Source organism: Anarrhichthys ocellatus, unplaced genomic scaffold, assembly GCF_004355925.1.
Source record: "Anarrhichthys ocellatus isolate YVR2014 unplaced genomic scaffold, GSC_Weel_1.0 scaffold30, whole genome shotgun sequence".
NCBI classification, from domain to species: domain Eukaryota; kingdom Metazoa; phylum Chordata; class Actinopteri; order Perciformes; family Anarhichadidae; genus Anarrhichthys; species Anarrhichthys ocellatus.
In genome coordinates, this window is record NW_022280060.1 from 877,274 (window position 1) to 902,579 (window position 25,306).

Below are 25,306 nucleotides of genomic sequence, written 5' to 3' on the forward strand. Positions count from 1 at the left end.
GCAGCATGATGTCTAGCTTTTGAGGATCTTTTGGTCTACCTCACTTGGTCAGGCAGGTCCTATTTAAGTGATTTCTTGATTGAGAACAGGTGTGGCAGTAATCAGGCCTGGGTGTGGCTAGAGAAATTGAACTCAGCTTTCCAAAGATGTGATAAACCACAGTTAATTTATGTTTTCACAGGGGGGGGGACAATCACTTTTTCACACAGGGCCATGTAGGTTTGGATTTTCTTTCCCCTTTAATAATAAAAACCTTCATTTAAAAACTGCATTTTGTGTTTACTTGTTATCTTTGTCTAATATTTAAATTTGTTTGATGTTCTGAAACATTTAAGTGTGACAAACATGCAAAAAAATAAGAAATCAGGAAGGGGCGCGCACACACACACACACACACACACACACACACACACACACACACACACGGGAAGTAAACAATGTATGGCTCTCCTTTTACATTTATTTGACATATGACGAAGAAGAACATGATTCAGTTTACCTTTGCTTGTATTTCCATCTTCAGTATTGATCCAATAATGGCCAAGAGGTCACTGACAATGACCAGCACATACCAGCCATTCAGAAACTCGTTCTGGTCATCCTTACACACTTTACGATTGTAGTTCTCATGGAAGAATCTGGAGAATCTCTGAAAATACACAAATGCAAATTCAGTTTCTTACAAAAAAAAAAAAATAAATAAATAAATAAATAAACCTACAACAGAGTAGCTGTTGTAGGTAGCTCAACTGAGAGACAACATGATTATAATCATGTTGAGAAATGTCTGCAGATTATGCAAGAAGTTATCCACATCCAATAAAGGTGGCATTTTAGATATTGCAATAAAAAAGGGACTTGTAATTATTGTGACATTTGGCTTAAAAAAGGGGAAGTGATGGGGGCTGAAAAACGTAATTCCCTCTACGATTTTATACAGTGTGAGCAGAGACTGAGCAGCTGACCTGAAGTAACCGGACAGCCAGTATGATGGAGCGGGTGCACAACACCGCCGATGTGAGGCAAACAACAATGACGAAGCCGTCAAACACCAGTAGATAGTGTGTGTTCTTCTGAGCTGGAACAGAGACAAAGTGTGTTTGTGCAGGTTTATCTTTTAAGCAACTCCCTCACATTCATTACTGATAACTACTAGTTTGCAGGAACACGCCTAACTGACAACCAACAGAAAAAGGAATTTATATTTTTTTGGGCCCATATACATATAGTTATACACTTTTAGACCCATGTTTTCTAGTTACATTATACATAAATGATCATGAATCAAAATTGGTTTAATTGATTGTAACCAAACTGCCAGGTCGATGCTTCGCTCCGCAGTCTTGGGATATTTTGACACTCTGGGATTAGCATCTCGTAATTTGCTGCATACTCAGAAAGTCACCTTCCCTGGGGGTGGTTGAGGGTTTGAATCCTCAGTCCTACTCTTACATAATGTTAACATACGTAGTATGTTTTAAAGTGCTCATTGAGGTCAATCTACTTGGACCACGATCATTTCTACTCGAAGCTATATTTTTTTTTTTTCTCATTTCCTATTGTTTTTTATTTCTTCATTACGTTAGACCACTACACCTTACCCGTCCCAGATATCTTCCAGTCTTGACATGCACAGCTCTGAGCATCTATGTCCAGGAATATTTTCACCTTTCCACTGTGACACTGGTTGTCAAATGTTATCTAGGGGACAAGGCCGAAGGAAAAAAAGATTAGTAAAATGATGAGGAAAGTAGTACTTTTTTCAGTCGAATGCTGTGTGGCAAACTGCGTTGTTACAATAGTATTTATTTAATCAGTGGTTTATATGTTTAACACACAAAACAATTTAAAATAGGTTTTTTTTGAAGTTGTCCACGCTACACCTCTCAATGATGAAAAGTATCAATTGTTAACCTAGATTTCACCTGCTCATGTACACTGTATTTCATAAGGACAGAAAATATGGCTGAACCATACCGTAATATAGAAGGAGTAGCAGTCAGGTAACTCCCGGGAACGCACAGTCTGTAGGTTTATGCCTTTCAGCTGAAACGTTATTTTCATGTCAACAAGCCTGAAAGCAAAATGGAGGATTTTAATGTACGGCAGAGAAAACTAAATGATGTGCGCTAGCCGCATCCACATACAGCGCATTGAAGGGAGCGCATTTACCTGTAAAAGTCCAGATCAAAAAAGGATGCGTTCTGGGTTTTCCATTGGTTTGCAGTCTTTGGATCATGTGACATACAAACTGAGAGAGAGGAGATGAACAGGGACAATGAGCACCAGGTCTGAGATCTTCTATTGCCCCAAAGGCCCTTGTATGTTGTCTCTCATAATAATAATAATAATAATAATAATAATAATAATAATAATAATAATGATGATTTAGTAATTCAAGTTCGACCATAACGAGGAATGTAAAACTTTCAACAAGTAACGTTAATTCATTCTTGAATGCATTTGGTATCTGGAATTGTTTTGGCTGTTTCATACATGCAATGAGAAGTGTAAACACTGGTATTGGATCGGTACCGGACGATTCCCAAAGTCCAGGTATCCCTACCATTATCAGGGCTGAAAAATCAGTTTGGTGCATCCCTAACTGTGACATTTAAAATGACAGGTGTACTCTAAAGCAAGGGGAAATATTGACAACCGAACAACAACAAAGTTTGTAAATGTTCCCTCTCACCTGTCTCCAGCTGGGCATCTATATCATACGCCTCATCCGAGGGATCCACGCTGCCTCTCTTGTAATATTCTTTACAGATGATGAGAGGCAGCAGATTGCCGTCGTCATCCTCACCGTAACTCAGGGGACTCACTGAGATCCGGCCCAACTGGCTGTACTATAAATATCAAAAGCCTCAGGTAAAATCAAAACATGTAAACATGGTGATTTACATTATGTTGAAAAGAAGCTGCAAACTGCCGTATCACAGGAAGCCTGATCAAATATTAAGTAGAACGTAGCAGTTCCCATAGTAGCCTGTTTCACAGGATTAACAGGTAAATGGTGAATAGTTTAAAACCACATTGATTTGGATTGAGTGCATGTGTGTACGTTGAGGCGGTTGAACATGCCTGATCCAGGACATAAAACAGACTGTCATAGACACTTTGTTGGGTGTAGACAGCAACACAGTAGTCGTCCTCATCCACGCCGCTGTAGTCCTTCAGGAAGAGGTTTTTGAGCGCCATCATGTTCTCCTCCTTATAGGACACCACCAGCTGGTTGCTGAGGCCGAACAGGATGAGCTACGGAGGAAACAACCGGGGGAAAGGGAACATTCATGTAGATGCTTAGTGAAGGCAACTAACTACATTTAACTTATTTCATCAACAGACACTCCAATTATGTAGGATCCTGTTTGTTTAAATGTGCCCACACAAATAGCAACATTATTTCATACAGATTTTACTACACAACATGGCTTGAAAGAGTGTAGTTACAGCAAGCATTTTCTGGGTGGATCTTGTTTCCTAATCTACATTAATCCCACTCTACATACCTGTGTTGTGATCATGACGATCTTCAGAATCTGCACCACAAGTTTCCAGGGTAAGTGTCGTCGGGCCCGGTACTTCTCACACGGGCTCATGAAGTAATACTTCAGGTCATCTCTCAGGTTCTCCTCTTTGAAAACATCTTGAGTCGACGCAGAGCTGAAAAAGAGAAGTTACAATACAAAATGTAATATCTTCCCAGAGCTGGGAGACAAAGAACAAAAACAGTATGAGGGGGACCGGATACAGCACTCGGGGGTTTTAAAAAACAGAAGTGAAAGCAGCAGTTATTTTATTATAATATACTTGAGCAATAGTCATCATTCACAGGAAGGACTTCGTGTACCAAGTACACTGCCTGCATTCATGGTGCTGCCTGGGTTTAAGTCCAAGGTTAGTTCAGGGAGTGCACTTTCAATATTTTCCCAACAGTTTGTCACCCACAAGCTCTCCCTGACAGAGTGCAAACCTTCTCCTGTTACAGTCGTTAGAAATTAACCAGTTTTATCTCACATTTTACAGCTATTTTCAGCTGAATGCGCAGTTTTAAAAACCTGCCTGGTTCTGTCAGGAAGAATTAAATGAATGGTGCTGTAAAAAAGTAGGACAACATCATCTAGGTTATGTAAATTAGTTTATTGTTCAGTTTAGCCTTTATTTCAGAAACATCATTTTTAAACTCTTCCAACACTTCTCATGCCCCTAAACTAGTTTTGAACGCCAGTCATTTAAAAATAATAACTTACCTGTTTGAGTTGCTCCGGTCCAGATACCGAACCAATAATTCCATGATTGATTGTCCCCGTGGACGCACCCCTTTGAACGGTATGTAGTTGTCCACAGACGGACAGACACTTACCAGAGACAAGTCTCTTCAGCTGGGTTATCTGTAACACCACGCACCTTCCAGGCAGCCAATCAGGAAATGAGTTTCAGCCGACGCAGAGATCTCAAATCTACGGCTCACGGAGCCACCAGCGGTCACCAAGAGGGGCGAAATGCGTCCACGGCAAAAAAAAGAAAAAAGTTAAGATGCTTTATCGCCACTGTTCTCCATTTATTGTTGAGATACATGAGGATGACTCGAAAGCACAAATGTATGTTTTCCTAAATGTTGAAATGTTAAAATTGCACCATCTTTCAGGCCATTGTTTGTCTTTCAGACTCAAAACGTTATATAAATACATATATACATTTACATAAACATATGTATGTGTACAGATTTTTTATATCTAGATACATATATATAGAAAGAGAGATTTATATAGATAGATACATATAGATATCTATTCATATGAAATTTTGAGTCTGAAAGACAATGACCTGAAAGATTGACTGGTGCAGTTTAAAAATTTCAACATCTTGTCCTTTTGTGTCGTAATATTCTTGCCCATTTGTTTTTTAATTTATTGAAGACTTTATATCAGTAACTGATTTTGTAATATACACATTGGTCTATGCATTTATGAATCACCGATCACCTATTTCAACTTCCTCCATGTGCCGAACCATGCAGACAGCAATCCCATGATTTGCATAAGCAGTATGACTCGTCCAATACAAAGAGAAGGGAAGAAGCACCGCTGTTCAGCAACACTGACTTCCGCATCGCTATCAAGCCCTCTATGTACAAACAGTTAATCACAAAAAATAACTTCATGTTCAAAAAAAACTGCAGAAGGAAATTGTTCTTTTTAATTTACAAAATGTACAAATTTCAACTTCAAAACTGAAACATTGTTATTTGTTCATTATAATAAAAAAATAAAATAATAATTTGCCATTATTACAGTGAAACTGGAAAAAGTTTGTAAGAGCATGATTTCTGCCCCCCCCCCCCCGGTAAGACACACTAGAACACCAGATCAAGTAATGCTGGTTTTAACATTTCCCATTTCCCTGATACCTGTTTCAGTCTGGCTGCTCTGCGGTTGATTGAACTTTTTGCTCATCCCAACTGAGGAAATACAGCTGAGCTGAAATCATCATAAGATAATAAGCAGATTGACCAAACAGTGTTGGTGACTCTGTTCAGGGAAAGGCACCGTCAATCGACCGCACAGCAACAAGGTAAAGTTAGTCGGCAACACTTCAAAACGATCAAGTACATGCAACATTATTTTAACAATGTCTGTAAGACAGTCAGTCGGGGCCATCAACCCTCCTTGGCATCACCGCCTGCACAGTCCAGCAAGTAGCCCCAAACACTGACGACTTTTATCTTCCAGCTGTGACTGATGTTGAAGCTGCCTACTCCGCTGATGTCTCCTGAACAGGAACTCCGACAGTGTCAACAGCTGGCAGCGAGACAGAGGAGGTGGCGTCTTCAGCCGAGTACAGATCCTGCAGGGAGAGGGGGTTTACATCAAAAATGTATTCAACAAAAATCCTTACATGTTCAGATAAAAATGTCTGGTTCCAGTGAGGAATGATGCGGTAGCTAAAACCAATTTTAATCAAACATTAATTTAATGATATTTTGGGGATGATCAAATTCAAACAGCAGTATGTCGTGGCATCCCGGTTGAAATCCACTGCACTTATAACTAGTGTTATTAAGAAAAATTTATAAAAACTTAAGAAATATGGTGTGGCAGCAAATAAATACGCATATTAAAGCTATTAAATCTATCCATGGGTTACTGGCATTCACATTCACAAGCTCAACAGCTGTCATCAAAACACAATACTGCCAATGAAAATGCCTCATTCAAAATATGATCTAGTTATTAAATATGTATTTACCTATTCATGTTGCATGTGCAAATCTGAAGCATTAAAAGATAACAAACAGTGTACTTTAAAAAGTTAAATCACAGCACTATTTGAAGTCTTATGTTGGATATTAAAGGATATTTAGAAAGAACTCACCTGAACATCAGTTAATGAAAGCGGCCTTTCTGCTGGCTGAGATTGAGGTGCTTCACCGTCTCTGATGAGTTTATTTTGAGAGAGCTTTTCATTCACTTTCAGCAGTTTAGTCTTTGAGGGCGATGAATCTGATTCAGTGGACACTAGCTCCTCTAGTGTCTCATGCAGGCTTTCTGAATCTGACTCAGCGGAGAGATTCTGCTCCGCCTCACGCAGCTCCGCATCCGTCTCATCCTCACTGTAAGGAGGCTCGGCAGTGCCCAGTGATTCCACACCCATCTCTTCCCTGCGTCTGTTGGGCTGCCTCTGACGAACCTGGTTCCTGTGTAACCGGCCTTCAACGGCTTGTTGCATTGGGGCCTGTTGCGGTGCGTCCCCTCCTGCTAAGTTGTCCCCGGCCAGGATCCTCTGGACTTGAGGCTGCGGCGGCTCGAGCTGTGGAGGAGGCGGATCCCCCCGCGGACGACGAAAAGGTGCAGCGATGCCATGCTGGAAGGCTGCCTGCACGCCTCCATACATGCAGACCTGTTGAAGAGTTAAATGAATATAACAGTGTTGAGACACATTATTTGATCTCGAGTGTCAATGTAATTTCCCAAGGGGTCCTTACCACAATGGCGAGCACGATGGTGAAGAGAACTGGGATCTGCAGGGTAATAGGTAGATCTTTGAGGAGTGCAACAAGAAACTCACTGATCCCCTGTCCAACGTGCTTTAGCGGCTCTGTGATGAAGGTTGTGATGGTAACCGCGATCGCCTAAAGAGAGAGAGGGATGTTTGAAATGTACCGTTATCATTATTATGTCATTATTACGCAGCATAATACAGCCTGTGTGCAGTGAAAACTCATACATGCAATCACAGCGAGCTACCTTGGTTGGAGGAACCAACAGAATGGGGTTGACCATGAGGACTTCATAGTATTTCTTACAAGGATCACCTTGAAGAGTCAAGGTGCTTCTGTACCACTCTGCAAGAAAACATCCACAGACAGCAGAGGGGGCTGAGACAGCAACTAAATAGAGTTCATTCAGTGGAAACTATAGTGTCTTTTTTCAAAGGCTTAGTAGTATCACTGTCAGTAGTAGAGAGTGCATCCTCTCCAAGAAAATCTTTCAAAACACTGAAAACAATAAGATTTTGCACATTAAAGGGTAACATCTGTTGTTTTTTAAACTAGACCATATGTTCCCATGTTTGTGTGTCTAACAGGGACAACGATTTTTGAAATTGGCCCAGTATTGAGCAAGAACACCGCAGATGGCAGCCGATACACGGGACTGCAATGTAATTGCTTGGCACAATCTTCAAAAAGGGGAAAATAGGGTCCAGGTTATAAAATACTGACGTTACCCTTTAAATGTGAATGGGGGACAATGGTGTTGAACCGATATATAGAGCAGCAGGAAGGAGCAGGACCACAACTCATTTTCGTAGTTTCAGATCAGTCCATCAATAGCCCCAACAGGGGCCTTTTAAACATTTTGAGTGAGAAACATTTTCAAATCACTGCTGTGTGTGAAAACCATGCGTGTCCACATTTGTCGATTCTGAATTTGTTAAACAGAAAGATTTAAGCAGCTATAATCCTTATTTTCATACTAAGAATGTATCAAATGATAATAGGTTGACGGTACGTAATATACTGTGTATTTATACTTGTAATTGGCTCACCTTTCAAGCTATCGCTCCAGTCAATTTTCTTCACTCCAGTGCATTTTTCATAGACACTATCCATCTTTGCTATGTTTCTTTGGTGCTCAGCAAAGGCAATCTGAAAAGAATGTAATGGTACTTCAAACTTATCCGTCTAAAAAAAACTGAATGACAGCTGAACAAGAGCTAAAGAGCTTCACCTTGTACAGATATAGCCAGTTCCAGATAATACTGACAAAGAAGCTGACACCAAACAGTCTCCTGAACTGCATGAGCCAGGACATCATTGACCACAGCTGAGTGCATATGATGGCCACTATAATCAGAACACCCAGACCAATCTGGAACACAAACAGGCAGAGTACAACTTCACTGGTTGCACTAGATGGAAAAAAACCCAGAAATTATTAGTCGACTAATCGATCAGTCGACTGGCAATAAAAATAATCATAATAAACTGTTTTGATAATCGATTGAGCTTACTTTTAAGAGTGTGTCAAGCTCCACGCCAAAGGTGTCTTCAAAACGCCACTTCCAGGCCTCGTAGTCATGTGGTCTGAGATCTACCAGTATCTGACTGATGGCATTGTCTAGAGCGCCTGTTCTCCAACTGTCCTCGCCCTCCAGCAGTGCCTGAATCTCGGCCATGGCTTGTGTGGAGAGTTTGACTTTGGCATCATAGAAGACCTCCGAGGAGTCACTGGGCTGGGGACAAAAGGGGACAGGTAGCACTGTCAAATGTAGGCCACATGATGAATGCAAGTAAGGTTCAGTGAAATGGTTGTATGGTCTAGCAAAGACATATTCAAAGCCACATAACACAGCTTTATGCATGTGAAATGCCCACTTACCAAACCAACTCTTTGTATTTCCTTCCGGAGTCTGGTAAGGAATCGTTTGAACACTGGATTGCATGTGGGCTGCTGTGAGATGAGCATGATTTTCTTCATTAGTTCTTCAATCTGAATGAAAGAAAAGCACAATATTTGTGATGCCCGACAGATGTTACGCATTTTTTTATTCAACACACATAGGCTATTATAGACTTTATATACTTCATTGTTTGAAGCACTTCAAATGTTTGTACAAAAAAGTACTAAACAAATAAAGAGTGACATACTGTATACAGTCAGGGCCATAAGTATTTGGACTGTGACAGAATTTTTCTAATTTTGCCTCTTCACACGACTCCAGTGGATTTGAAAGGAAGCAGTCAATATGTGGTTGAAGTGTAGACTTTCAGCTTTAATTCAATGGATAAAACTAAAATATTACATGAACAGTTATCGAATTATGGCCATTTTTATACAGTCCCCCACATTTTCAGAGGGTCAAAAGTAATTGGACAATTGTCTGACAAACGGTTTCATGGCCAGATGTGGTCGGTTCTGTCACTATTTCATGAAAAATGATGCCGACAACAGGATTCAAAATGTTAAATTAGCATTTGGCAGCTGGTCCTTTGAACTCTCAGCATGCGGACCAAAAAGGTGTCAATGCAAGTGAAGGAGGCCATTGTTAGTCTAAAAACACTTATCAAACCTATCAGTCAGATAGCAGAAACATCAGGATTGACCAAATCAACAATTTATCCTTCAACCACATATTGACATTTCAAATCCACTGGAGTCGGGCAAAGAGGCAAAAATTAGAAAAATTGCATCACAGTCCAAATACTTATGGCCCTGACTGTATTACATACACACAAACATGGAATACAGTTTATTAGAGAAGGTTCCAATTTACATAATAATTTGATATCCACAGCTGTTTGCACTTGTAAACATTGTGTCATTATTGCAGTTGAATTGGATGTAGCTCAGTATCAGGTGAATGTCATTAAGATATTTGGTTAGAACAGAGCCTTACGGCATTTGATCATCTTAAATAAATACATTTGTGGAGTCCAGCCTTGGTTTGAGATCATTACAGCTGTGTGTCACGCCTCTTTTATTTATTTAAATGTGCCGAAAACACCAGGAATCAAGTTGGCACAAAATTGGGAAATGAGAAAGACCCTCAGTGTTTTGTTTAAGAACAACCAGCCGGACAGGTGCTTGTTCTCAAGAGGATGTGAACTTTTACTTTGCAGAGTGAAGGAAAGAACAGTGTCTTTGATGTCTCCAGCAACCTTATGCTCATTCACTTTTAAGGCTGCTTAAATAGTATTGTCACATATAGTCACAAACCTGTCTCTGTTGATCCACAACTTGAGAGCGACACGACGTCAGGTCCACCTCGTTGGAGTCCCGAGTATACTCTCTTCTCTTGGTTGGGACATTGGCATATTCTGCTGGCTGCAAGGCATTATGTTCAATACACACATATAGTCACAACGGAGATATCAACATAGCTTCCGAGCATGCAGGCCAACGTTAGCAAATGCAATTGGTTCAGTATATATTTAACATCATCCAACCTCTGCAGGCTTCCTCATCGTCTTGGTGCTTGCGTCGTAGTTGATCATATCATAAGGGTCTATCCAGTCGTTGTCCGCCTCCTGTCCTGTGGCAGCCAGAGACAGGCTGCACACCAGGACAACGAGGAGCATCCTGGCAAAGAGAGAAGGGCACTTCCCCAACTAACCGTCCTGCGTTAAAGATAGCTACGAGAGGAACACCTCAAGGAAAGTGAAAGCGAACAACGTTAACTAGCTAAACATGCTAATGGTAGCTGCTATGATAACATCAGACCCACCGACTCAACCTCGACTTTGAAGACACTTTGATACGCGGAGGCTTCAATATTACGCGTAATGTTAAATACGTTTCACTCTGATCGAACTACACAAGAAGCTCGGTGTTACAATCACAACTTACCGCACAACAGAACCGCTTTACGGTACAACCATTTGTCACGACTTACGTCCACCGCAAAGGCTCATGGGAGGTATAGTTTTTAGAGGAAAAAGCCGCACAAAAGCAGAACTCACTTCTCTCTACAACGATTATATTTTGGTCAATAAGTCTTAAATTCCGTTTTGCGAAATGTATAGATTATTTTTTTTTTGCTCTGGAAGAATACAATTTATTGATTTATTCTGGAAGAGCAATTATCTTCTTAATGACAAAAACAAGCGAGCGAAGGACTTTGCAAAATTAGCGGAAAGATTACCGTCAGACAACATCCGGTTTCCAAAATAAGATGTCAACTAAGATACAAATTGCATTTGTGGAAATAAGATTAAATTAATTATATTAACATTAAGTATAAAACATGTTACCTGCATCTCGTGAGTTAAAGGGAAAATACAACTAATTTGTGTCTTTATTCTTTGATTTGAGGGTTGCTGGAAAGATAATGAAATTAATAATATCTGACTTACTGATATGTATGTGTTCAGGACATTTCTGACCACATCCAAACAAAAATCAAACATGCTAACTGTACCAATTAAGATATTTTACGAAGTACAAACTGAACTGAAATTGCACCTTTAAATAGCTAATTTCTGAAATGTTTAAGGTGCTATGAAAATATTCTTGTCAATATTTCCATACAATGACTGATGTATATGTGTTCAGGACATCTTTGACTCTGCACAGACTGAAAATCAGATATTTTTACTGTACCAATTCAGAGATATTTCTAAGTAAATGTCATAAATTTGAAACAGGTAGATATCTGAATGTTTGAAGTGTTATAAAAAATATTCTCTCAATAATTCCAAACAATGACTGATGTATATGTGTTCAGGACATCGTTGACTCACCCCATGGAGAAAATCTGACATTTTTAATTTTCCAATTAAGAAATGTAATCAGGGGAATGTAATCAGGGCATCGTTGACTCCACCCATATTGAAAATCAGAAAGTTTTACTGTCACTCAGAGAGAACCAGGACATTCATGAGACAATTTGTCTAATTTCAGATTAGATTTTAGAGGAAATGGTGCATAGTTACAAAATCATTTCACAACAGGTTAATAGCAGACCACCTCAAGGTGTCACTCAGATAGAAACCAGAACATTCTGATGTAGCATTTCAAAATTAAAGCCCTTCAAAATCTCATTCATGAGCTAACTTCAAATCAAATTCATGAGACAATTTGTCTAATTTCAGATTAGATTTTTGAGGAAATTGTGCATAGTTACAAAAACATTTAACTCCAAGTTAATAGCAGACCACCTCATAACTAAACAAATGACTATTAAAGAGAAAAAGCAATGTTAATATATCAAACATCTAGAATAATTAAACAATACTACTTATTAATTAAATAATAAAATACTAATATCAAATAAATAGCTCCAACACCGTCAGTGTTTCATAGCCTCAAGAACACAAGATGAGCAAATTGTAAAACTACAAAGGGCTGCCCCTTCTGAATCGAATAAGGGTTCTTTAGGTTATTAGTTGTTTTTAATGCTGAATTCCTTTTTTATTTTAAGTGGTGCTTTTGTATGATTCCCTTTGGAGAAACTTGTTTTACAGGTATGATAATTAATTCAACTAATCAATTAGTCTGTGAAAACTGTACCACATAGCTACCATCACCTACACAATAAACACCTAAATACATCCACCCAAAAAAAACTTGGTGCAAACAATGCAATTTTGCAAGTGAGAGTGCACCTCTCACAAAGGTCGAATTTTAATTATTTGTAAGGCCACAACTAACTATAACTAGGATAAGTTTCCAACTCAAATATTACCTGGGCTGTTTAGGTGTGAAACAAAAAACTCAAAAGAAAAATAAATCTTGCCCTCCAGGTTAAACAGTTAACTCATAACACCAATATCAAAATTAATTATTTAATCCTTCATATCCCCATACAGGACACCACTCTGTAACAATTCACCTAATTATATTAACCTAAAAAGGGAAAAGTATATATACGCTAAAATTAAAGGGCATGGGCGGATCTGAATTGGTATACAGACACTACATCTGACTGCATAACATAGTTGAAGGTACGAAAACACGCTGAAAGGTCTTCTCTGTTATTCACTATAATGACAGACCACCTCAGACACAAAGGAAACGACACATGTTAGTTAAATATAACATATATTAATATAAAGCAAATTCATACGGCATACGGGTTGCAGCATTTACAAAATATCACTCAAACCCCGAGTCCCATCAGTTCCAAAAGTTCCTTAAAGTAACGCAAAACAGTCAGATGACAAACAAACAAATCCCCAAAACAAAGTCAACAACAGGTGGAAGCGTGGGGACACGCCGCGGTTCCTCTGTCCCCAGAACTCACGCAACCACCACCGTCCGTTTAGCTGGTCCTCTGTGCCGTTTCCTATCCTATCCCTATCCTGTGTAATAATTACAGGCAACTAATAACATTCCCAAGTACAGCACTTTATATAGGTGAAGGAAAATAACCCACAGGTTCCCCATTCACAATTGCTGCACACACAGGCAGACTTCGGCGATCATTACAGTGTTAGCAGCAACACTGCGAGCACTTTCCCCTTCTAGTGAGGAGAACTGGGATCTGCAGGGTAATAGGTAGATCTTTGAGGAGTGCAACAAGAAACTCACTGATCCCCTGTCCAACTTGCTTTAGCGGCTCAGTGATGAAGGTCGTGATGGTATATACGATCGCCTAAAGAGAGAGAGGGATGTTTGGAGTGTAACTTTGTGTGTGCCATTCCCAAAATAATGCAGATATTCAAAACAGATACCAATTTTAAAACAGTTTAGGACGATGTTGAATGGGAACACATTTATATGACAAAGGGAAATGCTTTATTCTATTTCCTCAATAAATTATTAAGTGGAAAATAAAACAGTATTACCATTTGTCATTATTATGTCATTATTACGCAGCATAATACAGCCTGTGTGCAGTGAAAACTCATACATGCAATCATAGTGACCTACCTTCAATGGAGGAACCAACAGAAGGGGGTCGATCAAGATGGTTTCGTAGTATTCCTTACAAGGGTCATCTTGAAGAGTCAAGGTGCTTCTGTACCACTCTGCAAGAAAACATCCACAGACAGCAGAGGGGGCTGAGACAGCAACTAGATCGATTTAATTCAGTGGAAACTATAGTGTCTTTTTTCAAAGGCTTAGTAGTATCACTGTCAGTAGTAGAGAGTGCATCCTCTCCAAGAAAATCTTTCAAAACACTGAAAACAATAAGATTTTGCACATTAAAGGGTAACATCTGCAGATGGCAGCTGCTAAACGGGCTGCAATGTAATTGCTTGGGGCAATTCTTCCCCGTCCATGTACGTCCACTAAGTGCTTGTTTTAGCCACAGGCTCAGATTGTTTTGTGTCTGACAACATTATAGAAACGAGTCTACAGAGGAAGTCAACATTTTTTCCTCACCTTTCGCCGGTCTGGTCGATCCGGTTTCTTTGTTATTGTGTCTAACCAAGTCTCGCTCAAGGAGAAGTCTCGTTCTGAAATATGGTGACTTGTTGCAGCGTAACAAACAAGATGGCTGATTATTTAGCTGATTTTCACAATGTGAATGAGGCTGCAATACGTTTTGCTCTGGCTTAAGACTGGAACTATTTCAAAAAATGTTGTCCCCATTAGTCATTTAGAAAAAAAAGGGAAAATAGGGTCCAAGTTATAAAATACTGAAATACTGTAAAGCAGCTATAATCCTTATTTTCATACTAAGAATGTATCCAATGATAATAGGTTGAAGATACGTAATATACTGTGTATATATACTTGTAATTAGCTCACCTTTCAAGCTATCAATCCAGTCAATTTTCTTCAGTCCAGAGCATTTTTCATAGACACTATCCATCTTTGCTATGTTTCTTTGGTGCTCAGCAAAGGCAATCTGAAAAGGATGTAATGGTACTTCAAACTTATCCGTCTAAAAAAAACAAAAAAACTGAATGATAGCTGCAAGACCTAAAGAGCTTCACCTTGTACAGATATAGCCAGTTCCAAAAAATACTGATGAAGAAGCTGACACCAAACAGTCTCCTGAACTGCATGAGCCAGGACATCGTTGACCACAGCTGAGTGCATATGATGGCCACTATAATCAGAACACCCAGACCAATCTGGAACACAAACAGGCAGAGTACAACTTCACTGGTTGCACTAGATGGGAAAAAAAACTGAAATTATTAGAGCTGCAACTATTAGTCGACTGGCAATAAAAATAATCAACTTGATAATCAATTGATAGGTACTTTTTGATGAAAAAATAGCAGAAACTGCTGTTTTCAGTCCCACAAATATAGAGATTACCTGCTTTTCTGTTTTAAATCATATTAAATTGAATATCAGGAGATATCTAGCTCATGTTTCTCTAATACAACCACATTTTGAAAACCAGGATTCTTGTTTACATGATGTTTAAGAAATGAGTTTACTGGAGAAAGCTGATATTTTGTGCCTTCTCGAATCCTTTCCTCACCTCCTTGCCTCACGTCTTGGTCCGCCCATGGGAGATTTCGAGTATTTAACAAATAAGACATAAGTATCAGGTGAATGTGATTAAGAAATGTGGTTGGAACAGAGCCTTACGAGGAGCTACACAAACAGAAAGTTTGATGAGGCATTTGATCATCTTAAATAAAAAATAATATGAAAATATAAAGGACCATTTACTTTTGTAGAGTCCAGCCGTGGTTTGAGATCATTACAGCTGTGTGTCACGCCTCTTTTATTTGTTTAAATGTGCTAAAAACACCTCCGCAAAAGATACACCTGTGTGTCCTTGCTCATAGCTCCTCCAGCAAGCCTCCTCGATCCTCAAGATGGATTTTAGGAATTGAGATGTTCTTCAAGATGAAGCTCTGAGATCGATTTCTGGGTCACAAGCCGGAGGAGCGAGGAGCGAGGAATCAAGTTGGCACAAAATTGGGAAATGAGAAAGACCCTCAGTGTCTTGTTTAAGAACAACCAGCCGGACAGGTGCTTGTTCTCAAGAGGATGTGAACTTTCACTTTGCAGAGTGAAGGAAAGAACAGTGTCTTTGATGTCTCCAGCAACCTTATGCTCATTCAGTTTTTAAGTTGTATTTGTTGTTGTTGTTTAATCTATGCTTGTTTTTGCCAACTGTCCTTATTTGTTTCTATGCGTCTTGAATTCTTGTAGAAAATGTCATTAATAGGGTGGTAAATGTCTGCAAGAACGGACAGGAAAAACCTGTCTGTCCTGTAGGCTAAACTATTCCTATTCCAGGAACTAAAGATGTAAAGGATTGTCATTATCTCCACAGCTCTCGAGCTCATACAACTTTTAATTCCTTTATTTAATTTCCCCAGAAGAACTTCGTACAAATGCATAAAGTCACAAACCTGTCTCTGTTGATCCACAACTTGAGAGCGACACGACGTCAGGTCCACTGCTGTTTTGTAATAGCTTTTTTATGTATTATTGTTCATGTCTTTCTTCTTTTCGCTGTTATATTATATTTATAGTTGTTTCACTCATAGGGACTTGTAGCATTACCATTGCTTAGGAGTTACTGCAGGTGTTTAAACCAAAATCCCTGAACAAACACAAGCCATCTCACACTCAACACAATCACATTATTTTTCTTTTCCTTATGTTGTTTGTAATTTTGTAAGATTTTAATATTATATAGGTGGAGGCTTCAAATAAGCCCAGTTGGCTAAACTAAACTTCGTTGGAGTCCTGAGTAAACTCTCTTGTCTTGACATTGGCATATTCTGCTGGCTGCAAGGCATTATGTTCAATACACACATATTATTAGTCACAACGGAGATATCAACATAGCTTCCGAGCATGCAGGCCAACGTTAACAAATGCAATTTGTTCAGTATATATTTAACATCACCCAACCTCTGCAGGGTTCCTTGTCGTCTTGGTGCTTGGGTCGTAGTTGATCATCATGAGGGTCTATCCAGTCGTCGTCCGCCTGCTGTCCTGTGACAGCCAGAGACAGGCTGCACACCAGGACAACGAGGAGCATCCTGGCAAAGAGAGAAGGGCACTTCCCCAACTAACCGTCCTGTGTTAGAGCTCGGAGAACACCTCAAGACTGCAGCCAGGTGAGCCGTTATCTGCAGAACCTCGGTCACGTCAGCCGGCGCTTGAAATGTAATGCTCATCTATTCGTGGTATTAAGGTACAGGTGCTTGGATAGCCCAAAAAGCCCGGAAATAGACCTGTATTTGATCAATAATTTGCCCAATTTGATATAACAAGTCAAAGACAGTATTTTGTATACTATATGAAATCCAACAATAATAAAATCTGGAGTTACACTGCTGTACTATCTTTAATGGAAAAAGGGTTTGAAAACTATAATATACCTAATAATACTCTTTGATCTGTAATAAAAACATTTCCTTGGTTAGCTAAAATTTCCATTGGAGTTCTGTTCATGATGACCCCATATATGTCCATGTGAAATTTAATGTAATTTTACTGTACGGTTTTTGAGAAAATGAAAGGCAAAGTTAGCTCAAATGACATTCATATTCTTAATTTCCCTATATTTTACAGGTTATAAAAACAAATCCATAAGAGGTTATATTAACCTTTCACTGGATTGGTGTTCATGAGGACCCTTACTATGTCCAAGTCTAATTTCATTAGATTTTACTGTACGATTGAGAAAATTAAAGGGAAAGTCATCTCAAATGACATTCATTTTCAGAATTCCCCTATACGACAGGTTATACAGCATAGGTCTCAAATAAATACAGTAAAAGAAAATACAAAATAGCAGAGAACAAATACAGACAGCCAGTTGAACTGTGAGCTTTTACCATCAGTGTTTCACAGCCTCAAAAACACAAGATGAGCAAATTGTAAAACTACAAAGTAGGGCTGCCCCTTCTTAGTCGACTACGGGTTCTTTAGGACATTAGTTTTCCATGCCAAATTTTTTTTTTAATTTTAAGTGGTGCTTTTTGTATGATTGCCTTTGGAGAAACTTGTTTTACAGTTATGACAATTAATTTAACTTATCGATTAGTCAACAAAATCATACAATAAAGAACTGTACTAAGTATAAAACACATGAAAGACTCATTTCAGCCGTTTGTCTGTGCAGCGACTATCAAATCTGTTGTAACTGCTGCATCTGGACACTAAACATAGATCACACTTAAACACTTGATCACACCTGGGAGCTCCCAAGCACAAGAGTCTCATACTGTCCTCTTTTCCAGATAGAAAATGACTAATGCAACTTCTATAGTTTATAATTGTTTAGCTCATCCTGATGAGCCACTACCAGCACAAAGCATTATGAATTATTAAAATCTTTCCAAAAATTGAAGTAATGAAAAAGTAAACTGTATTGTTTTCTTAAATCACAGGAAACGCTGAATGAAACATCCGACAATTTTTATTGCAAAAATGTGTATAGAATATTTACATTAATAGCAACATTTATTCACCTGTTTACTAGGTTTTACTTGAGATTCTGCCATTTACAGTTGAGCTGTTCAGTGAAACCACTTTGTTCACAGAGTTCAAGACAAATGATCTACATCTTTAGAAAGACATGCCAGAACACCAGCCTTTAAATACCACAGAACATATCTCAAGGAGCTTCAGGAACCTCAGCAAAAAATGCTAAAAGGAGGGCATCATGTGAATGACAAGTCATTTTAGCCTCTGTACACGATAGAGGAGCCTGTGGGAGGCATCGTAGCTCACGAAGCTCCATAAATGCTGACCTGCAACATGAGGCCAGGCAGTGTTTAATAGTGAGAAAGGCAAGACTGTGAGAGCACTACGGCTTTAAATTTATTTTCCTTTTCGCCCTTTACTGCCCTTCATCCCTCCTCTGCCACCCTTTGCCGGTCCTCCTTTTCCTTTGCCCCCTTTAGCGCGTTGCTCTTTCCTCTGCATCCCCCGCATGTCTTTCTTCATGCGACCGTCCACCACTTTAAAGGCTCCCTTGACGCCGGCGGGCCGCCTCACCTTCCTGCCCGCTCCCTTCTTGGTCACAACATATGTCACTTCTCTCTTCTCCTTCCCCAGGCCTGCTTTCTTGTAGATACTAACAGAATGGGGAAAAAGGGAGACAAAATGATTGAAATGACAATTGTCTGACGCAATGCATTTAGTTTCATGGAGTCATTTTCTTTTGAGGTGCAGCTCCAACCCTTCACATGTGATGCCATACCTCCTCAGCTGAGCATTTTTCTCCTTCTCAGAGATGTCCACTGTGTCGACCACTGCTTCTGCTTTCTTCTTGGCCTGATCCATCTTCTTCAGCATCTGGAAACGTCACGGAGAAACTAACAAATTAAGATCTACAGAAATAATTTGCCTGAAGTTTCCATAACGTAAAAAAGGTTATGGGTGTTTTTTCCATCTTGAAACTGATCCAGGCCCTGTAATGATTTCAATCATGATCTAGCTTTATGTCTCATCTTTTTTTGGCAGCTTCAACTTTTTTCATCCACTGCTGCATCATTGTACTTTTCACTGATCTTACCTTCCTCTTCTTCCTGGCCTTGGCCTCAGCAACTCGTTTGATGGGTCTGGCATCGATCTCCTTCCATTTCTGTTTGTACTCCTCCACCATCTCCTTGGTGACTGGCACCGGCCTCTTCCGGTGTTTCTGTTCGTCAGTCAGGAACCACTCCGGGACCTCCCACTGCTCCTCGGAGCTAGCAAACCTGCAGGAGCATACAATCATAAAATCAGATAATGTGTGTAAATTGAAGGCTGATACAAACACTGTGTTGTTAATGCATGTGGCACCTGGTCACAGATTTTACTAGTAAGGAGAATCACATTATTTTTAAAGAAGTCTGGTGTTGTTCTAAATTTCTCTTATTGTCTTCTCTACGTTTCTTTGGCACTTGACTTTAATAAAGACCCCAGCACACTCATTTATGGATGTGCCACACTGAAACACACACCTGTGAAAGGAGCCGTCCATCAGGTCCCTGGTTCTCTTCTTAGACGTGGCAATCTGACAGCCCAGGGCCAGACCCTCTGCATTCAGGATCCTGGCTCTCTTACCTGAAGAGCACAGAAACCACAAAGTTACACAAAAACATGAAGCTGGACAACTGTTACTGGCTGCATTTATTATACATGTATTCATTCATCTTGGTTACTTATGTAACCTTGTTTTGAATGTGTCACTTTCCAAAATTTAGAATGTTTGTAAGTTGGAGATCGCCAGCTTAACACCTGAAATATTAATGTTTCATATACTCACTGGTGCTTTCTACAGGAACAACCTGGAAGTCACGGTCATTGGTCTCTCTTGGCATCCCACCAGCCCCTTCACTGGCCTGCTTCATCTTGGTAATCTCCCTGGAACAAGCAGCAACATACTTCATTATTTATTTGTATATTTGTTTAGTTGACAATAGTAAAAACACAGTAAATGACGTTTTACTTCTCATCATCGCTGCTGTCATCGGAGTCGCTGCCACTTTCCTCCTCAGCTTTCTTTGAAGGTGCCTTTTCCTCCTCTGGCGCAGCATCCTTCTCTTCCTGCTTTACCTCCTCCTCCTCCTCCTCCTCCTCAGCTTTCCTCTTTTTACCTTTTTCAAAAATAGATCAAAACTGTCATTATTTTGTCAGTCCCAGATTTAAGAGAGCTACTGATGTTCTATACTCGATTTATGACCATATGCTGACGACCATGTGTGAATAAATGACTGAGAAACAGGGGAGGCTATTACTGTTTTTTTTGTTCTGAAGAAACTCAGTCTGTTGGAGTTCACTCTCTGCATCTCCTTCCAGGCCGATCTCAGAGAATATGCCCTACAAAGCAATAGGATGGCAGCGTCAACGGTCACAGATCACAAAGAGATATTAACTCATTTGCAGGTGCAGAACATGATACAATGAACATTCTACACTATATTACGTTGTATACGTACGTTACATTAGGGGAGCACAAATGGACGAACCTTGCTGAACCACAGGTTGGTCTCTCGTTCCTTCTTCTCATCCTTTCCCTCCAGTTCCACCAGCAAGCCACTATCCTGCCCTTCATCTTCCTCCTCTTCTTTAACGAACTTTACTCTGAAAAAAAACCACAGACACAAATAAGCAAAAACGAAATAAGACAACAATTCATTATTGATAGTATGCCCTTTGTCTTTTTACTGTGAGAGCAGGACATTATTTCCAAAACATCGACTGACTTTCATGCTAAATTACTTCACTTACTTCTTCTTTTGAGCCTTCATCTCCAGCTCTTTCTGTCTATGCTCCACCTCTTCCAGTTCGTCATCATCTAAATCAGAGGCCAGGGACATTTTATCCGCCTCGTCATCCTCTTCGTCCGACAGGTGGAGGTCGTCACCTTCATCTACCAGGCCCTCTGCCAGCTGCATGTCCCCTTTGGATAAATCAGCCAGGGCCTGATGGAGAGAAAGTAGCAAGTAGCATCAAATTAGCATTGGGGACAATAGGTTATGGGGACTGAATCATTATTTGCTTGTCTCCGCAAACACTAAAATCTTTTGGCAGGAGACATTAGAGATGGGCCGACAATATCTGCACCAAAACTGCAATCTGATGCCAACGTAAATCACCAAACACAATCAAGATTACATAAAAAGATTTTGCCAACACAACCCAAGGGGGAGGTTTGCATTATTGTGCTTGTCTGTGTTGTCTTCACCGTTTTCTTCTTTATGCCGCTGAGGGAGAACATGGATGAGTCGTGGGAATCTGCTATGGAGACGCCAGGCAGGTCCATCTTCAGCTCAACCCTCTCCCTCAGCTTCCTCCGCTCCTTCAGCAGCTTCTTCTTCTTCCTGTTGGAGCATGACAGTTATACAAACTCTGTTTTCTAAAGAAATCTTAACAATCGCATGTTCCAGTTTCTTATTTTTCCACTAAAACCAAATCAAACGGGAGAGGTTAACAAGATGACAAGAAGTCTATTAAAGGGCTGCAGGTTCATTCAGTAATAGCTCGGAATCTTTTTCTTCACAAACCAGCCTGTGATTCTGTTAGTACTGCAACAGATAGTCGCAGAGAAAATGAAATCCTTATAGAAACAAAATGGTAATCCTGAACAGCTTCGTGTCGTACCGTTTGAGCTCAGCCACCTCCTCAGCTTTCAGTTCTGCCAGTTTCTTCTCCATCTCTTCCTCGTCATCTGACTCTTCTTCTCCCGCCTTCTTTTTCTTTTTGTCTGGTTCTTCCTCTAAATCCTCCTTTTCTTCATCAGAACTTAAGCTAAAAACAAAGCAAATAGGATTTGTTTTATTAATCTGACATGACACATTCTAGCAAAGATGTGAAATTATTACATTGGCTTTTTGTAAATATGCTGCAAAGACTTTACTTGATCTCTGGGTCACGCAGTTCGGCCTCCCCCTTCAGTTTTTTGGCCAGGAACTTCCTCAGCTTGGACCTCCAGGTCAGCAGCATGCTGCAGGTGTGAGGATGGAGGAAAAAAGAACACATGCATGATTGACTCATTTTTACTCATCTCTTTTATTTCTTGGAGAAAAAAAAAAAAAAAAAAAAAAAAAACAGCACTAAAAAACTGACTTACCGGAGCTCTTTGCGGCCCAAGACTTTGATGTCACGACAACACTCCTTTATCTCATCACTGGTGGCTGGGTGACACTCCAGGTCTGGGTTGTCAAAGGTGATCTGAGTGAAGAAGACAGAGGGAGAATTAAAAAAACAGGAGCGCTATTACTTAGCTTGATATATCCCGTCTCTTCTCAGTCATTGAACATTGCATTCTGTGGACTGTAAATCCAAATAACGAGTCCAGGATAATTAATCGTATATCTTTCACTTCCCTCAACATCCTTCCCATACAGCTGCAATTTACAGTATATAAAACAAGATTTTCTATGAAATGGCAGAAAAGGTGTGGATCATCACTCATTGACAAGTTAAAGAAATACAGATATCTCACCTCACTGGCTTTGTCCAGGAAGTCTATGGCATTGTCTGCTTTCAGAAAGGACGTCACTGTGAAAGTGTAGTAGAGTGTGAGATCACCATCTTTGTATCCCTCCGCCTGTAACAAAAGAGCAGCAGCTTAGATAGTAAAGAATGCAATATGGCTAGTAATATGTAAACAGCTATTCGGGACACTACAGGAAATCATGGGAAAATCAGTCTTGTTGTTCTTAACAAGTTGATTGAAATGATCTGTTGATGATCATCCATTACTCCACCATCTCATACAGGGTACATGCCTTTGGCTTCTTGACAGGAATCAGCTCCTTCACAGTTTTGGCCTGCACCTCCACCTCTTTGAACGCATGTTTGGGGTCAAAAAACCTACTGTCGACTTTGTCTGGGGCGAGAAAACCTGGTAAGGAAAAGATACATTTAATTTAGTTCAGATGTTACTGTGGAAGTGTAGAAGAATTTCTTCTTTCTAGCTGCCACTGACCCTGACAGACGACAAAGATCTCGGCGGATTCGTTCCTAGACGCCTGCGGCTTGGTGGCCTGCACCTTCTTGAAGAACTGCTGGAAGATCCAGAGCAGTGGCTGATAGTCTTTGGAGCGGAAGACCTTGGTGACGAAAGTGCCCCCTTTGGTCAGAAACTCACAGGCCAACTTCATGGCCATGAGGGTCAAATGAGCTGAGGGTGGAGTAAGGAAAAAAGGGGAGATTTTGAGACATTAGGTATGTGTGGTATGTGTATTTGAATCAGAACTATAACTGTATCTGTAAATCCTGACTTATGAAGGTGTGTGACTGGAAATTTCTTGAAACTTGTGGCACCTACCTTGTGTGAAGGCATCATGTTGCCAGTTGGCTCCCACATTCGGGGCTCCGTCATTTAACACAACGTCGACCTTCCATGTCTGCAGTTCCTTTTTTATGGCCTGTATATGAGATAGAAAGTATCTTAACAAATCCACATTGAAGCTTTCCTACAGTTTGTGATTTTAGAGAAATGTGATGCTTGGTAAACAGTGCAGGTGTTTACTGCCATGACGGAACCATCTGTGTCTCCGGCGTCACATTTGTTTGCAGGACTACATTAGTTATTCCTTGTATAATAGTGTATGCAGAACCACAGCCAGGACTGACGTCAGTGACGTGCTGAACTCTGCAGCAGCAGCCTTACCTGTCTGCATTTGTCACTGGTGATGTCTTCTTGCAGTGCCACCACATTGGGGATGGGCCTGATGGGCACCAGGTCAACACCTGACAGGAAGAAATACTTTTTTTTTTTAAAAACATTTTCTCACAGTATCCCGGTAATCAACATTAGATTGCAACCTAAAAAAGGGCTTTTCCAAACCAACAATTAAAGACTTGTCGAAACAACTGAATCACAAAGCCTAAGCAGAGGCAGAACAATGTATTACCAGTTAATCATATTGATGACATCACACTCACCAATAATGAGACTTGACACAGGCATAAACTTGGTCGCCACCTGCAACCTGCAAGATGATTTTGATTGATGAGTTTGTTCTTGTGCTAATTATATTCCACAACATACTTTTCACTCATCTGTCTTCCTGGGCAGAGCATACAAATACACAGGACCTCAACACTCATTACATTCCTCGGGGAAATCCTAAAATGGGAACATCTTTTTCCATTTTACAGCAGCATGCTGTATCTTCAAAGATATTTGCATCACTGTTGGAGGGCTCTTGTTGAGCTTAGTCCAACTGTCCAAAGAGGACATTTGTAATTACACAATGAACAACTCTAAATTAATATTGGAGGGTTGAACTACTAATTATATATATAGACAAAAAAGTTAATTACAGATGAGATAGATTACAGAAGATTTTCTGACTGTCTATACATGTTTGACGGGATAGAATGAACCAGTGTACTCAAATTAGATTACATGTTTTGCCCTCTGTGTCTCTACAGTTTGGGCACCCCTGATTTTAGCCCTGGGCGTGTTGCTCATGTACATTTAACTTTAATTAGCATCTAGTCGGAAGCTCACCATCCACCAGGAGCAGCACACAGGTCGACCAAAGCTCTGGCTTTCTGTAGAAACTGAAATTTACGGTTGAGCTGGATGAGCTTGAAGGAAGAACGAGAGCGATAACCTGAAAAAGACAAAACATAATGTTACCAGACAGCTGACTCTCTGAAATCCTCATCCGGCACATCGTTATGTAGCGTTGGTGAGTTAGCTAGCAATCCTGCTAATAATGCTAACATCTACTCCTTAACTGTCTCAAGAGTGCTATCTTTTAAAAGAGTGGTACTCTACCTGTTTCTTTAGCCAAATGGTAAAATTTATCCTTTCTGGTTTTCCCTACTTTGAGTTTCTTCCCCATCTTTATCGATGTGGGTTTTTTTACGCTATACTCTGGAACGGAAAAATCACACTTGAGTCAGACGTCCACGAAAACAACACGTGCGAATTTCTCGACGCATACATTCAACGTCACACAGCACGTGAC

General features: G+C 40.0%; 3 protein-coding genes across 4 annotated transcripts in view; all 3 read right to left on the bottom strand.

Annotated features, from left to right (window-relative positions):
- mcoln2 (mucolipin TRP cation channel 2) overlaps positions 1–4,640 on the bottom strand; it is a 20,278-nt gene extending 15,638 nt beyond the window's left edge. Inside the window, exons 1-9 of the mRNA XM_031864233.1 lie at positions 4,257–4,640; positions 3,516–3,669; positions 3,088–3,261; positions 2,696–2,852; positions 2,173–2,251; positions 1,978–2,074; positions 1,602–1,701; positions 966–1,078; positions 500–649 (exon numbers count right to left, since the gene is read on the bottom strand). Of these exons, the coding sequence (XP_031720093.1) occupies positions 500–649; positions 966–1,078; positions 1,602–1,701; positions 1,978–2,074; positions 2,173–2,251; positions 2,696–2,852; positions 3,088–3,261; positions 3,516–3,669; positions 4,257–4,300 (1,068 nt within the window). The 5' untranslated portion in view covers positions 4,301–4,640. The remainder of the gene's footprint in view (positions 1–499; positions 650–965; positions 1,079–1,601; positions 1,702–1,977; positions 2,075–2,172; positions 2,252–2,695; positions 2,853–3,087; positions 3,262–3,515; positions 3,670–4,256) is intronic.
- A 791-nt stretch (positions 4,641–5,431) lies between these two features.
- On the bottom strand, positions 5,432–10,884 carry clcc1 (chloride channel CLIC-like 1). Of its 2 annotated transcripts, XM_031864226.1 has the most exons (11): positions 10,457–10,884; positions 10,227–10,334; positions 8,889–8,999; positions 8,521–8,742; positions 8,238–8,378; positions 8,056–8,155; positions 7,254–7,351; positions 6,992–7,138; positions 6,382–6,906; positions 6,256–6,278; positions 5,432–5,853 (listed from the first exon to the last, which is right to left on the bottom strand). In XM_031864226.1, the coding sequence occupies exons 1-11, from the start codon at positions 10,586–10,588 to the stop codon at positions 5,682–5,684; spliced, it is 1,779 nt and encodes a 592-aa protein (XP_031720086.1). In that variant the 5' UTR covers positions 10,589–10,884; the 3' UTR covers positions 5,432–5,681. The 2 variants fall into 2 exon arrangements, with proteins under 2 accessions (XP_031720086.1, XP_031720087.1); XM_031864227.1 differs by lacking the exon at positions 6,256–6,278 and having other exon boundaries at positions 5,677–5,853.
- A 7,401-nt stretch (positions 10,885–18,285) lies between these two features.
- ftsj3 (FtsJ RNA 2'-O-methyltransferase 3) lies at positions 18,286–25,270 on the bottom strand. Its single transcript, XM_031864213.1, has 21 exons — positions 25,114–25,270; positions 24,841–24,946; positions 24,270–24,316; positions 23,995–24,074; positions 23,650–23,749; positions 23,308–23,502; positions 23,108–23,223; positions 22,822–22,926; positions 22,447–22,547; positions 22,234–22,320; positions 21,978–22,124; positions 21,562–21,697; positions 21,105–21,298; positions 20,843–20,957; positions 20,612–20,693; positions 20,323–20,470; positions 20,140–20,237; positions 19,835–19,937; positions 19,405–19,588; positions 19,090–19,184; positions 18,286–18,963 (listed from the first exon to the last, which is right to left on the bottom strand). Exons 1-21 carry the CDS (start codon positions 25,178–25,180, stop codon positions 18,708–18,710), a joined length of 2,562 nt encoding a protein of 853 aa, XP_031720073.1. The 5' UTR covers positions 25,181–25,270; the 3' UTR covers positions 18,286–18,707.
- Between the last annotated feature and the right edge of the window lie 36 nt (positions 25,271–25,306).

What these genes read in the sequence shown, in the direction of transcription:
- clcc1 (XM_031864226.1), bottom strand. Translation starts at nt 10,588, where the DNA reads ATGCTCCTCGTTGTCCTGGTGTGCAGCCTGTCTCTGGCTGCCACAGGA. An exon ending in TGTTGGTTCCTCCAACCAAG is followed by an intron (nt 7,139 to 7,253) that starts GTAGCTCGCTGT and finishes CTCTCTCTTTAG; the next exon opens with GCGATCGCGGTTACCATCAC. An exon ending in CCATCGTGCTCGCCATTGTG is followed by an intron (nt 6,907 to 6,991) that starts GTAAGGACCCCT and finishes ACTCTTCAACAG; the next exon opens with GTCTGCATGTATGGAGGCGT.
- ftsj3 (XM_031864213.1), bottom strand. Translation starts at nt 25,180, where the DNA reads ATGGGGAAGAAACTCAAAGTAGGGAAAACCAGAAAGGATAAATTTTAC. An exon ending in GCGGCATAAAGAAGAAAACG is followed by an intron (nt 21,299 to 21,561) that starts GTGAAGACAACA and finishes TCTCTCCATCAG; the next exon opens with GCCCTGGCTGATTTATCCAA. An exon ending in AGGCCAGGAAGAAGAGGAAG is followed by an intron (nt 19,185 to 19,404) that starts GTAAGATCAGTG and finishes TGACGTTTCCAG; the next exon opens with ATGCTGAAGAAGATGGATCA.